Consider the following 14,906-nt stretch of genomic DNA (forward strand, 5'->3'; position numbering starts at 1 on the left):
TACTTTAAAATTATTTAAAATATTTTTACTTAGTTTTGGAAAGTATTTAAAATTTACAGTTTTAGAGTAACAAAAAGGATGGGGAAAACAGCTGTAAAAAACTCCACACCCCAAGAAATCAAAATTTCCTCAGTATCAAATGTGTAAGCCCCATCTCATAGTGTATAATACTTACTGCTAATACTTATCAAACCCTGTTTTAACCATATATATTACCCATCTCTCCTTCCAGAGCCTGCAGTCATTGTAGAGAAAGCAGAGCCAATGAAAGTTACTATAGGAGATGCCTGTACTTTGGAATGCAAAGTAGCAGGCACACCACAGCTTTCCACTGGGTGGTTCAAGGATGGCAAAGAACTGACCAGCAGCCAAAAATACAGAATCACTTTCCTCAATAATGTATCTACACTTAAAATTATGGATGCAGAAAAGGAAGATGGTGGATTGTACACTTTTGCTGTGCAAAATGACGTGGGGAAAAGCAGTTGCACAGCATCAGTTGATGTTTTAGGTTGGTTGGGTAGCTTGTCTTCTATCTTTTACAAAAGCTTTTGTTTGGCCATTCTCTGTCCTTTACTCATTTTCTCTCTAACCATGGATTTATTATGTTTTCTTATGCAGACCGAATCATTCCTCCTTCTTTCACAAGAAAACTAAAGGACAGCCCTTGTGTTCTGGGTTCCTCAGCACTGCTGGAATGTAAAGTGTCAGGTTCACCTCCTATTTCTGTTGCCTGGTTCCATAATGGACTTAAGCTAGTCAGTGGAGAAAAACATCAAATGTCCTTTTCAGATAACCTATGTGTTTTAGAAATTAATTCACTGAGTCACTCAGATACTGGCACTTACACCTGCAAAGCTACCAACACAGCTGGCTCAGATGAATGCCGTGCTGTATTGACTGTACAAGGTGGGTATATAATGGTCAGGAAGCTCTCTGAGCTATTCTTTTGCTCTTTCTCTCTTGAAATTATCTGCAGTCTTTTGTAAATATTCTTGGGGACAATTATTGACAGAAAAATAAAGATTTTGCTCTTTATCTTCAGTAGGTGTGTGGAAATACTGGAGCTATGCTGCAGCAATTTGTCTTATCTATCTTTTTCTTTTGTGTATTTAGAGCCACCTTCTTTTGAGAGGACCCCAGAGCCTCTGGATGTACTGCCAGGCACAAGCATCACTTTCACATGTGTTGTCAGAGGAACCCCTCCTTTTAAGGTTAACTGGTTTAGAGGGGCCAATGAACTTGTGCCAGGGGACAAATGCAATATCTACTTGGAGGAGTCCGTTGTGGAGCTTGAGTTATTTGATGTAACTCCTCCTCAAAGTGGAGAGTATACTTGTCTAGTGACTAATGATGCTGGCAGGGTAAATTGTACAACACACCTCACAGTAAAAGGTTTGTAAAGATGATGTCTCTCCATTTACCTTTAATTATTGTTTCCTTCTCTCCATTTGGCATGTTGTGCTCAACATTTGTGACTTACTTTCATTAGAGCCAGCTGTCTTTGTAAAGAAACTGAGTGATCAGTATGTGGAGCCTGGCAAGCCCATCATCCTAGAGGGCACTTACACAGGCAGCCTGCCCATCGCTGTGACATGGAAGAAGAATGGCCACACCATCACACAATCTCAGAAGTGTAGCATCACCACCACAGAGAAATCCTGCATCCTAGAAATACTTGACAGCACCAAAGAAGATGCAGGAGAATACACTTGCCATGTTGAAAATGAGGCAGGAAGAGATGTTTGTGAGGCTGTAGTCTCTACCCTAGGTGTGTGCTCCCTTTGCTTCTTTTCCTTGCCTTTTTTTTCAAGTGTATGCTTTCCAAAACCTGGCACACAATAAGCCTGTCTAATTGCTTCTCTTTTTTTAGAACCTCCCTACTTTGTTACACACTTGGAACCTCTTGAGGTGTCAGTTGGGTCTTACACAACATTGCAATGCCACGTTGCTGGAACACCAGAAATTACTGTGTCTTGGTACAAAGGTGATACAAAACTCAGGTCTACTCCTGAGTATAAAGTTTTCTTTAAAGACAATGTTGCTACACTTATCTTCAACAAAGTGGCTAGCAGCGACAGTGGAGAATATATCTGCAAGGCAGAAAACAGTGTAGGAACTGCATCTACAAAGGCTCTCTTAACAGTTCAAGGTGATGATTTTGTATTAGCTTGCTAAAACTCTTTTTGTCTTGCCAAAATATAAAAAGTTGCTTCCTGGGGTGTATTTATCCTTTACTTGCTTTCTTCCAGAACGCAAACAACCACCTTCCTTTGCAAGAAAATTAAAGGACCTCGAGCACCCTGCTGGTTTGCCCCTTAAGCTCATGTGTCGGCTCAATGGCTCAGAGCCCATTACTGTCACTTGGCACAAAGATGGTGTGCTGCTAAAGGATGACCACAATGTGCACACATCCTTTGTAGATAATGTCACAGTGCTGCAACTGCTGCGAACCGAGATGAATCACACTGGGCAATACACCTGCACAGCCACCAACTCTGTGGGCACTGCCACCTCAAGTGCTAGGCTCACAGTGGCAGGTGTGTTGGCTTTTAAAACTTTTACTTGTATCACAAGCTCCTCTCTCTTATTTCATGCATGCAATGGTACCTGTGTGTTGGATTAGCTTTTTTCTGAGGTATGAGTATTACATGACTTTCTTGTGTTTCTAGAACCCAAGCAAGCACCTGTCTTCGACATCAAACCAGAATCTATTGATGTGCCTTTTGGAGAAAGTGCTGATTTTGAATGCCACGTTATGGGAGCCCAGCCAATACACATAACGTGGTCCAAGGATGGTCGGGAGATCCGAACTGGAGGAAATTTCAATATTACATTCACAGCCAACACAGCTCACCTTCGAGTGCTCAGAGTGGGTAAAGGAGACTCTGGCCAATATACTTGCCAAGCTAGTAATGAAGCTGGGAAAGACTTCTGCTCAGCCCAACTCAGCGTCAAAGGTATTAAGTCACCTTTGTTTGTGCATTTTCTTTCTCTTGGGTAAAGATATCTCTTTGTCTTTGATCTTCTACCATTTCTAGTTTAGAAATATATTGAAAATAGCTTTCTAGACTGCAGACATAAATCATGTAATGACCTTCTCCCATCATACTGTGTAACTGCAGAAGGTTTGTGTACCTGCAAAATCTCGAAGGAGAAAGGTATCTGTGTGAACCTGTTTGTATGGAGAGTTGCACTCACACTGCTTTTTACTTTAATAATTGTAGTCACTGTGGTAGTCACTCTTAGCAATTGCTATATGGAAAATTATTAGTAAATACAGCTCTACCTTGCATTTGTTGGCCTGCATAGGTGACTCTTTCAAGTTTGATAAAGATTTCAGTTGGAGTTCTGAATTGTTGATTTAATTTAGACTATGAATCAACTAATTTCTTAATGCAGAAATATACTTTAAAGATGTCTAAGCAAGTGAAATGATCCCTACCATGTTTCCGTTGCTCCCAGGGATGAAGGGCTTGTCAAATCTTTCACGTTGGCCTGGGAACTCTTGTTACTTGTTACCACTCAAAGGTAACAGCAAAATTCCAATTGGGTGGAGCAACCATTCTTTGTGTATCTTTTACGGCTTCAACTGTCCGATGCAGCAGGGTCCAAAGCTGGCAGAACACAGTTTTGCTTGTTGTCTTTGCCTTCTTTTCTTCATCTTCTATATTCCCTTGAGAGGAAACTCTGGTTGGATATGCAGCCAACTTCTGTAACAATTGTATTTTTGTGCTGTAGTACTCTTGTGCCTCCCAGAACTCTTGCTCGGTGCTGTAGATTTCACATGGCAAACAGGTAAGTTGTCATTCTCTACATACTTATTCTGTTCTGCAGAACCTCCCAAGTTCGTCAAGAAGCCTGAAGCTTTGCGGTTCGTGAAGCAGGGGGACACAGTTCAGCTTGAATGTAAAATCAGTGGCACACCAGAGATCAGAATCGTGTGGTACAAAAATGATCAGGCACTCCAGGCAAGCGACAGGCTGCACATGTCCTTTGTAGACACTGTGGCAATGCTGACCATCTTGGGTGCCACTGCTGAAGATGCTGGGGATTACATCTGCGAAGCCCACAACTCTGCAGGCACAGCCAGCTGCAGCACTTCAGTCACAGTGAAAGGTTAGCACAAGCTCCGCACTCGGCCAGAATCCCTGGCTGCCAGGCTGCTCCCAGCTGCACTGCTGCTGCAGAAACTGGTGTCTGCTGGGCCAGTGTCTCTCCAGCTGCTCTTGCATTTAAATGCTGATGTGTTTAAGCAGCAGTGATCAGGCAGGAAATAGTGCTGGGTGTTCAGCACTGTGCAGTCATTCCCTCGTCTCTCCATTTAAGTCAGTTGCACGATGAACAAGGCAAGCTTTTCAGATCACAGCGGAAGCATGGACTAGGTGGAACACCAGCCATGGTGAGGAAGCTGGGAATACTTTTCAGCCATCCCTCTCCCTCCTTTTTATACACAGTGTTACTGACAGGAATGAAATTTAAGAAGGAAGAGGAGGCTGTGTAGCTGAGCTTCACTGACTGTAGCTTTCATGACTAGAAAGAGTGGGGGTAAGGATAGAATGTAAGATGGAATGACACCCTAGAGTGCAGGGAGAGTGGCTTTTGGGGAAGGACACTGAGCACTGATTCCAAACAGGTGCAGAAGTATCACATTTTCTGCCCTTTGGACTCTGAGTGCTGGGATTTTTTTAGAGGGGAGGCCACATATTTAAAAGCTAGATATGTGTTTACAATATAAGCGTAGGCTCCCTTCCTGAATATGTTGCTTCCTGCTACTATCCAAAAACTCACCCAGAGAAGGAAGCTCACACATTATGATGTGATTCTTTTTTTATAGAACCACCTGTTTTTAGCAAGGTGCCAAGCCCTGTGGACACTCTTAAAGGCTCAGATGTTATCCTTCAGTGCGAGATAGCGGGGACCCCACCCTTTGAGGTGGCTTGGTTCAAGGACCGGAGGCAGGTCAGGAGCAGCAAGAAGTTCAAGGTGACAGCAAAGCACTCCATTGCCAGTCTTCATATTCTCAATTTGGAATCTCAAGATACTGGAGAATACCAATGCAAAGCTATGAATGAGGTGGGAAGCGACACTTGCACCTGCCCAGTGAAATTCAAAGGTTTGTATGCCAGAGGATCAGCATCACTGCCCTCTTTTCTTGGTCTCCTGACTGTCACTTTTTCAACAAAGCATGTATGATTAACTATCCTCTGCCTCCTTGTTTTTGCTATCAGAACCTCCACGGTTCGCCAAGAAGCTGAGTGACACAGCAATCTTCATTGGGGAGCCAACAGCCCTGCAGGCAGTAGTGGAAGGATCCCCACCAATTTCTGTTGTCTGGCTCAAGGATAAGGGTGAAGTTATTAGGGAGAGTGAAAATGTTCAGATGTGGTTTATGGACAACATTGCAACTCTTGAGATTGCCAGTGCAGAGGGAACTGACGTTGGGAAGTACATCTGTCAGATCAAAAATGACGCTGGCATGCGGGAGTGCTCTGCCTTTTTACAGGTCCTAGGTGGGTATAGCCTCTTCCACTATAGGTACTGTCTCCTACAGCTTGCACAGCTGGCTCTACCAGCCTTTGCCTTCTGCTTACACCCTGTGCTCACAGGTTTGTGGGTAGATTTCCCTGTGACACACAGACCCCTCCCTTCCTATTTCAGAACCAGCAGTCATCTTAGAGAAGACCGAGCTGATCACAGTAATGGCTGGCAATCCTTTTACGTTGGAGGTCAAAGTAGGAGGAACACCTGAGCTTATCACCAAGTGGTACAAAGATGGCAGAGAACTAAAGAGTGACCGCAAATACCAAATTTCCTTTTTCAACAATATATCCACTTTGAAAGTCTTTTCTGCAGACAGGGGAGACAGGGGCTTGTATACTTTTGAGGTGCACAATGAAGTGGGGGACAGCAGCTGCACTTCTTCAGTTGATGTTTCAGGTCAGCTCTATGTCTTTATTGTTCACTCTTGTCTTTAAAAAAATATTTTAATTTTTTTCCCCTTTTCTCTCCCTTGAAAGAAATCTCAACACTTGTCTTCCTGTTCTTCTGCCCTGTCCTACTTAGATCGCCTCGTTCCTCCTTCATTCTCAAGAAAACTAAAGGAAACAAATGGGGTGCTGGGATCCTCTGTGCTGCTGGAGTGCAAAGTATCTGGCACTGCTCCCATATCTGTGTCTTGGTTTCAAGATGGGAATGAGATTGTTAGTGGAGAAAAACATGAAATCTCATTCTTGGATAATGTTTGTGCTTTGAAGTTGAATGCCCTGGATGTCACAGATACAGGGTCATATACATGTGTGGCAGCCAACATGGCTGGGTCTGATGAATGCAGTGCCTTCTTGACTGTACAAGGTCAGTGGAAGGATACTGCCATGCCTTCAACAAAACTCTTATTTCCTCTTCTCTCTTTTCTCTGGTTTCCCATGGTTTCTTTTTCATGGTTTGTTTGGTTTGGGTTTTTTTCCCATGGTTTCCTTTTTTTTTTTTTTTGACTCAAACCTGCTCATTTTCCTCCTCACAGAGACCCTCCTATTAACATCTTTCTCCCTCTTTCACTTCTTTGCATGATCCTTAGAACCACCTTCTTTTGTGAAGACTCCTGATCCCCAGGAAGTTTTGCCTGGATCAAATGTGACTTTCACCGGCTACATCAAGGGCAGTACTCCCTTCAAAGTGACCTGGTTCCGAGGCATCAGGGAGCTGGTGCCAGACAGCAACTGCTCCATCTCTCTCCATGAGTCTGTGGCACAGCTGCAGCTGTACAACGTGGAGCCAGGCCACAGTGGGGACTATGCCTGTGTGGTCACAAATGATGCTGGCAGTGCCTCATGTACAACACAGCTCTTTGTGAAAGGTGTGTTTGGGTGTGTGTGTGTGAATGCACATTTATCTTCATTCACTTCACATAACTGCCTGCAGCTCTTCTACATCTGTCCCTCTTACTATTGATTCATACCTCCCCACAGAGCCTGCAGTCTTTGTGAAGAAATTAAGTGATTTCAGTGTGGAACAGGGGAAGTCCATTGTGCTGGAAAGCAGCTACATTGGTACCCCTCCCATCTCTGTCACCTGGAAGAGAAATGGGATGCCCATTTCTCAGTCTCAACGCTGCACTGTTACAACTACTGAAAAATCTGGCATTCTTGAAATCTTCAACAGCACAAAGAACGATGAAGGCGAATATACCTGTGAGGTGGCAAATGAGGCGGGTGGGGATGTTTGCCACAGCCTTGTCTCCATCTTAGGTATTCACCACCCCTGATCCCCCTAACACACCCCAGTGATGCTCTGCCTCTGCTCACCACGTTCTCTCCTTCCCCAGAACCACCTTATTTTGTCACACACCTGGACCGTGTGGAGGTGAAGGTTGGCGAGCCCTTGACCTTAAAATGCCAGATTGGCGGTTCACCAGAAATCAAGGTGTCCTGGTACAAAGATGACACCAAACTCAGATCAACACAGGCTTACAAAATGCACTTCAAGAACAATGTGGCAACACTGGCATTCTCTGCTGTAGAGGATAGCAACATTGGAGAATATATCTGCAAAGCAGAAAATAGCATCGGCTTTGCCACCTCCACAGCTTTGCTTGTTGTTAAAGGTGATGGGCCAAGAGCCACTCTTTTGTGGGGTAGTTTGTAGGAGCTCTTTGTTGTTTACAGAAAGGGGGTTTTAATAATTTCAAAGATAATTAATTCTAGGTTGGCTGCTTAATTATAGTAGTGATTATTATTGTTTTGCAGAACGTCAACTTCCCCCGACATTCACCAGAAAACTTAAAGATATTCAGGAGGTGGTTGGTGCCCCGGTGACATTTGACTGCCGCATAACTGGCTCAGAGCCTATCCAGGTGTCTTGGTACAAGGATGGGGCTCTCTTAAGTGACACTGATAACATGCAATCAGCCTTCTTAAATAATGTTGCAACTTTACAGATCTTAGAAACTAGTATGGATTACTGTGGCCAATATACTTGCTCAGCCCAAAATGCTCTGGGGACTGCCTCTTCCAGTGCCAAACTTCTCCTTACAGGTTTGTAGATCACACTTTAATGAAAATCTTTTGTATGTCTTTGCTCTTTTACTTCTCCACCCTTTTCCCCACTCTACCAATCGTATGGTGGCCAGGGACAATGGGCATGGCGTGGTGAGGCAGGCTTGGTGGTGAGCTCTGTCATGCTTTCCTCTTTGCAGAACACCTACGACCTCCCTTCTTTGATGTCAAGCCAGTATCAATCGATGTGGCACTAGGGGAAAGCGCAACCTTCAAGTGCCACTTGACTGGTTCTTCTCCAATGAGGATTACTTGGACCAGAGACAACAGAGAGATTCGTCCAGGTGGCAACTACAAAATGACACTGGTGGAAAACATGGCCAGCTTGACAGTCCTCAAAGTTGGTAAAGGGGATGCTGGACTCTACACCTGCACTGCCAGCAACAGTGTTGGAAAGGACGCATGCGCAGCTCAGCTGGCTGTACAAGGTATTGCCGTGGGCTCTGGTGTTTATGAGGCTTTCTTTGCAAGGCAGACACCTGGAAAACACATTCTGTCCTGAATGCAGACGTGTGTGACTAACAATTTTTAAAAGAGGTTACTCTGAGATGTCTTATTTCAGTTAAATGTTATTGTAATACTTAAATACTTACTCATATTTCTTCGGCTTTGGTATAGTACCTGATTTTTTCTTATCAAAGGGATTCTTCCATTGAAACATTAACTCTTATTACTCTGTTGCGCCTTTATGAATGGTTCTGTTGGACAGCAAAATCTATCTTTCTAAAGTCTTTCTCCAGCAGTGACAGTCACTAGGTTGCCCAGGGGAGTGAAAGGAAAGTGAGAGAAATTCAGTTTACTTATGAGGCTTAGAGGTATTTTTACTGCATGTGCAGCTCCTGCAAATAGCTTTGCTCTTTCACAGACTGAAAACATTGAAAATTGCTCTTCTAAACAGCAAAACTGGGGGATTTGGTTTTATATCCATCCCATCCACCTCTCCTTACAGTGTGTGGATCTAAAAGTAAAATTCAAATTTATGAATGGCTCAGACTGTCTTGGTGCAAGTGACATGTATATTAGTGCCATTTCCTCAGTGCAGGTGGAAACATATTTATAGCTGTTCAGGATATTTCAATTTTACTGATTTTGTAAGAGAAGAAGTGTAACATACGCTGCTTAGATTATGCCTGAGTTAAAAGGTCCCTGAGTAAAAAGGTTAAAAGTTAAAAGCACTTTCTTTCCTCTTTTTTGTTTTTTTTTTTCCTCTTTCCTCTGTATGAATTTGGAGTGCAAAGAGGGGGGGAAATATTTCAAGAGTAAATCCTTTTAATCTGTATGAAAAATAACACAAGAAACTGAGCTACTAGTAGCAAGATTTTGTATTAATTATTTGTCAAATGTTTTATATATATATATCAAGTTTCTTCCAGCCATAAGCATCTTGGTGGGGGTGTAAATAGTGCGTAAGATTGAATTACCTGGATTCAGTAATAAGTAGGGCTGCTGTATTATGTAGCTTGACTTCCAAAATGCATTGAAAAATTGTAGCAAGAAATCAAACTTCTTTAAAAGATCTGAAGCTTCTTTCTACCACAATAATTCTGTTTATTATTAATTATATCATTGCTAATAGCTTTATTGGAAATGACTACCATTTCTAAAATGATCGCAGCTGACTTTTTTTATTTTTTTATTCTTCAAATCTTTATTTTTAAAATCTCAAGGAGTATTATTATTTTATTTTTTGATCCTGAATTTACTGACACTTTTTAGTGTCAGTATTCTTTAGAATTTGTACAGTTTCTCCAAGGCTGTAAAATTACTGATGTTGATTTTTTCAACCAATTTCTATAGAACTTGAAAGGTCAATCTCTTTGGGTGCATTGATTTGCATGCATTTAATTTGGGCTTATGCTGCGTGTCTCACTTCTATGACATGCTGCCTTTTGTTTGTAGAATTAAGATCTTTTTTTTAATTGACCTTGAAAACCTCACAGCTTTTTATTAACTTTCTCACTCTAGTATCTAATGTTCCCAATATGTAGCTTTAATAATTGCTTTGTGTTCTAGAACTGCTTTGCATTATAAATATGTACCTTATTAATGTGTAGACCCTCATTTTTTGAAAGGAGTGGAATCAGTGTGACTACTCAGCAGCTGTTAGTATGCAGATAAATAATCAACTCTTTCTCAAAGTGAAATCTGATAGTAAATTGCTAAGGTTCCAAATCATCATTTCTATTTCTAGAAACTCAGGAAGTTTTGTTTCTAGCAACACAGGATGTTTTGCAACTGTCCCACAGGTTGAAATAATCCAAAATTAAAGAGATATTCTTCCTACACTTCACAGTCACACAAAGAGGCACTTCATCCTGTTTTGCAGGGAGATCTGTTTGTTGTGCCCACATTACCACCTCTTGGTTTTACTAGTTATAGCTTTGATCTATGAGCATTTAGTCTTGTGATTCGAATCATCTAGATGCCACTTCTGATGAAAAGTACCAAATTTGCACTCCTTTCCCCTTCTTATGGAACAAAATGTAACCACCTGTTTTACTTTTTAATCACAGACATTTAACACCAATTCTATAAAACCAGCCATCTTGCAATTCTCCTCAGCATGATTATTTCTAAGCTCTTTTGTTTGCTACCTAAGCTCCTTAACTTTGATTCCTTATGTGCAACTTTATGTTTGGTTTTGCATTAAATGTGTGAGGGGTTATAATGCAGATACATTCATTGACTACATTAATTATTAATCACGGGATATAAAGCAATTGCTATAATACTCAACATAAATGCTTTTAATAAAATTTTTTGGCTGAACAGTTGGATTATTGCATTTGCATCAGGCATTTTGATTACACATATATAACAAGAGCATTTTTTGTAAAGAAAACCACGCGCATAAATTAATCTGTAATGAATACATACAAGGAGAGGTAAAGTGGGTCAGTAAACTAAGGAAAAACTCACTGAAAGGTATATAGAAAACTTGTTTTCTTCTTAATCTGGATTTTAGACCAACTTGAAATAATCTAAAAAAATTTCATAGCAATGGCAAAATCAGAATTTTTGCTTAAGTCCCTAAACTTTGCAGTTTCAGTTACACATCTCTCCGCTTACTCAAACAATTAGTGCAGTTTAAAGCATCATCTCTCCTTTTTGGCTTTCCAGAACCACCAAGGTTTATTAAGAAACTAGACTCCTCAAAACTTGTGAAAGAGCACGATTCCACAACGTATGAATGCAAAATAGGTGGATCTCCAGAAATCAAAGTCACCTGGTACAAAGGTGAAACTGAAATCCATCCCAGTGAAAAATACAGAATGTCTTTTGTGGACTCAGTGGCAGTCATTGAAATGCACAACCTCGGTGTTGAAGACAGTGGTGACTACACTTGTGAAGCTCAGAATCCAGCGGGTAGTGCAAGCACCAGTACTACACTGAGAGTAAAAGGTCAGAATCTCAGATCTTTCCTTCCCTTTCTAACATTAAGGGTCCTCCTTTAGGAAAAGCTCTTAAATCCCACTTTCTCTTGTCAGAGACCAAAGCCTGCCTGAGTAGATGGCAAATCTCTTGTCTGTTTTTGATCTCTGTGGCAGCTCTTTCTTATCTATTGTCTTTGCTATTGAGCATCAGAAGAGTTATTTTAATCTTCTGTCTTCTTTAACATCTTTTGCTTAAATAACACAAATGATAACTCTTTTTTCTTTCTTCCAGCACCCCCTCTTTTTACCAAGAAGCCCCGTCCAGTTGAGACCTTGAAAGGGTCTGATATTCATCTGGAGTGCGAGCTTCAGGGCACTCCTCCATTCCAGATTTCATGGTATAAAGACAAACGAGAAATTCGGAGCAGCAAGAAGTATAAGGTCATGTCTGAGAACTACATAGCTAGCCTTCACATTCTCAGTGTGGATACTGCAGATGTTGGTGAATACCACTGTAAGGCTGTAAATGATGTGGGAAGTGACTCTTGTATTGGCTCTGTAACACTAAGAGGTTTGTACAAAGATTGGCATCTTCTTGGCATTTCTTTGTTCCTGAAATTCTTCTGGTACTTTTCCACTCCTGGCAGGGTTCTTTACTGTTAAATATCTTCTCTTAAATAGCACCACCAACCTTTGTGAAGAAGCTGAGTGATCTCACTGTCGTAGTTGGGGAGTCGATTGAACTGCAGGCGACAGTACAGGGATCACAGCCCATTTCTGTTCTGTGGTTAAAAGACAAAGGGGAAATCATCAGAGAAAGTGATAATCTTTGGATCTCCTACTCAGAAAACATTGCAACTATGCAGATTGGAAATGCAGAACCAACCAATGCTGGGAAATACATTTGTCAGATAAAAAATGATGCTGGAGTTCAGGAATGCTTTGCCATGCTGAAAGTGCTAGGTTGGTAGCATGAGATAAAAAACAGAGTGTGTTTTAAGATGCTTAGAAATTTAAATTTTAATCATAATAAGAGCTATTTCGTTGTTCTAAAAATGTTTCTGATTTGCATTTCATTGCAGAACCTGCAGTCATTGTAGAGAAGCCAGGCCCAGTCAAAGTCACAGCCGGAGACTCTTGTACTCTGGAATGCACAGTAGATGGCACACCAGAGCTTACTGCTAGGTGGTTTAAGGATGGTAATGAACTGTCCACTGACCATAAATATAAAATCAGTTTCTTCAACAAAGTATCTGGGCTTAAGATCCTCAATGCAACACTAGAAGACAGTGGAGAATATACTTTTGAGGTGAAAAACAGTGTCGGTAAAAGCAGCTGCACAGCTTCAGTGCACGTTTCAGGTTAGTTGGCTACTCTTTCTAAGTCGCCTCTGATCCTTTAGCTCCTCTACAAAGCCTTCAGATAGCAAAGTGGTTATTGTGATTGGCAACCTAAGAGAGTTGTATAATCTTAGGAGTACTTGGCATGCCACTTTGACAGGCACCAAGGATAGATGCCTACCTAAAATCTGAAGGGCATGAATTATTGAAAGGACTTGATTTCTTCAGCTTTAATCTACATGTTGTCTTGGACAGCTGGTGTAATATTGTCGCTTATGAAAAAGAATGGAAAAAACAAACGGTGTTCCTCAAAGATTATAGATGAAAATTCCAGCATATCCTTAACCATTAACTATTTTTCAAATACTTAGCTCTTTCAGAGTATATTGCCAAAGCAGATACAGCAAAAAGTCACTAATTTTATTCTGCACAGAGAACTTCCTGCATTTAAGAATGCTGTATGGTAATTTCTTTTTTTTTATTTTGAAACAAATGCAGATCGTATTATACCTCCTTCTTTCACAAGAAAACTGAAAGAAACTTATGGTCACCTGGGTTCTTCTGCTGTACTGGAGTGCAAAGTTTATGGGTCACCACCCATTCTTGTTTCCTGGTTTCATGATGGACAAGAGATTACCAGTGGAGAGAAGTATCAGGCTACTCTTACAGACAATACCTGTTCTCTGAAAGTGAATGGACTTCAGGAGTCTGATATGGGAACTTATTTGTGCACAGCTACTAATGTAGCTGGGTCTGATGAATGCAGCGCATTTTTGAGTGTTATAGGTCAGTATCAGTAAGAAGCCAGAATCAGAGGATCCAAATTTATTTTCAGAAAGATTTAATTTTTTCTTTGTTGAATATTTCTGAACACCGTGATCTTCAAAAGAAGTTCAAATGTACTTATTTTCTGTCTGTTTTATTTGTGTGCTTAGAACCACCATCTTTTGTGAAGAAACCTGAACCACTGGATGTTTTATCTGGGGCAAACGTAACCTTTACTAGTATCGTAAAAGGTTCCCCTCCATTGGAAGTTAAATGGTTCAGAGGCAGCATTGAGCTAGTACCAGGACCCAGATGCAATATCACCTTGCAGGATTCAGTTGCAGAGCTGGAACTGTTTGATGTACAACCACTTGAGAGTGGAGACTACACCTGCCAGGTCTCTAATGAGGCAGGGAAAATTTCTTGCACAACACATCTTTTTGTCAAAGGTTTGTCCAGACTACTGCTTCTTATGCTTCTTAAAGATGATCTCTTGGCTTTATTTAATTTGTTTTGTTCCTGTTGTTCATTATAGAACCAGCCAAATTTGTGAAGAAGGTGAATGATTTAAATGTAGAGAAAGGGAAAAATTTAATCTTGGAATGCACATATGTGGGTACTCCACCAATTTCAGTGACATGGAAGAAAAATGGAGTGAAAATAATGCACTCTGAAAAGTGTAGCATCACCACTACAGACACATCTGCCATACTGGAAATCCCTAGCAGCAAACTAGAAGACCAGGGGCAATATTCTTGTCATATTGAAAATGATTCTGGGAAAGATACTTGTCATGGTACAATCACAATACTAGGTGCGTCAAGCCAGCAGCACTTCAACAAGTGTTGTTTGAACTACTAATGGTCACCACGCAATATCTTTTTATGCTAATCATGTGTCTTTGTCCTTCAGAACCACCTTACTTCATTACACCCTTGGAGCCAGTGCAGGTGACTGTTGGAGATTCTGCTTCCTTACAGTGCCAGGTCGCTGGAACACCAGAAATGATTGTGTCATGGTACAAAGGCGATACAAAGCTGAGAGGAACTGCTACTGTGAAAATGCACTTTAGGAACCAAATTGCTACTCTGGTTTTCAGCCAGGTAGACAGTAGTGACAGTGGGGAGTACATCTGCAAAGTAGAAAACTCTGTTGGGGAGGCTTCTTCATCATCTTTGCTTACAGTTCAAGGTGAATATTTCAATTTTAAATATAGAGAAATGGCCTATTTTTCTTAAGTATGCTTTTCAAAAAACAACGATTGCCTCTTCATTGTAAAACACTTTACTGTTTCTTGACGTGTGAGGTACCCTGTGGTACTTTCTTCTACTAACAAAAGCCTGCCAGTAAAGTTAATTGAAATGAGGCACTTA

General features: G+C 41.2%; 1 protein-coding gene across 1 annotated transcript in view; it reads left to right on the forward strand.

Annotated features, from left to right (window-relative positions):
• TTN (titin) overlaps positions 1 to 14,906 on the forward strand; it is a 238,144-nt gene that overhangs the window by 64,937 nt on the left and 158,301 nt on the right. The window contains exons 67-91 of the mRNA XM_058809603.1: positions 233 to 511; positions 622 to 909; positions 1,117 to 1,395; positions 1,493 to 1,771; positions 1,874 to 2,152; positions 2,253 to 2,540; positions 2,673 to 2,960; positions 3,838 to 4,119; positions 4,838 to 5,116; positions 5,232 to 5,513; positions 5,662 to 5,940; positions 6,067 to 6,354; positions 6,578 to 6,856; positions 6,969 to 7,247; positions 7,325 to 7,603; positions 7,746 to 8,033; positions 8,195 to 8,482; positions 11,175 to 11,456; positions 11,721 to 11,999; positions 12,110 to 12,391; positions 12,511 to 12,789; positions 13,267 to 13,554; positions 13,704 to 13,982; positions 14,069 to 14,347; positions 14,446 to 14,724. Coding sequence (XP_058665586.1) covers positions 233 to 511; positions 622 to 909; positions 1,117 to 1,395; positions 1,493 to 1,771; positions 1,874 to 2,152; positions 2,253 to 2,540; positions 2,673 to 2,960; positions 3,838 to 4,119; positions 4,838 to 5,116; positions 5,232 to 5,513; positions 5,662 to 5,940; positions 6,067 to 6,354; positions 6,578 to 6,856; positions 6,969 to 7,247; positions 7,325 to 7,603; positions 7,746 to 8,033; positions 8,195 to 8,482; positions 11,175 to 11,456; positions 11,721 to 11,999; positions 12,110 to 12,391; positions 12,511 to 12,789; positions 13,267 to 13,554; positions 13,704 to 13,982; positions 14,069 to 14,347; positions 14,446 to 14,724 — 7,050 coding nt within the window. The remainder of the gene's footprint in view (positions 1 to 232; positions 512 to 621; positions 910 to 1,116; positions 1,396 to 1,492; positions 1,772 to 1,873; positions 2,153 to 2,252; positions 2,541 to 2,672; positions 2,961 to 3,837; positions 4,120 to 4,837; positions 5,117 to 5,231; positions 5,514 to 5,661; positions 5,941 to 6,066; positions 6,355 to 6,577; positions 6,857 to 6,968; positions 7,248 to 7,324; positions 7,604 to 7,745; positions 8,034 to 8,194; positions 8,483 to 11,174; positions 11,457 to 11,720; positions 12,000 to 12,109; positions 12,392 to 12,510; positions 12,790 to 13,266; positions 13,555 to 13,703; positions 13,983 to 14,068; positions 14,348 to 14,445; positions 14,725 to 14,906) is intronic.

This window comes from Ammospiza caudacuta, chromosome 8, assembly GCF_027887145.1.
Source record: "Ammospiza caudacuta isolate bAmmCau1 chromosome 8, bAmmCau1.pri, whole genome shotgun sequence".
Lineage (NCBI taxonomy): Eukaryota > Metazoa > Chordata > Aves > Passeriformes > Passerellidae > Ammospiza > Ammospiza caudacuta.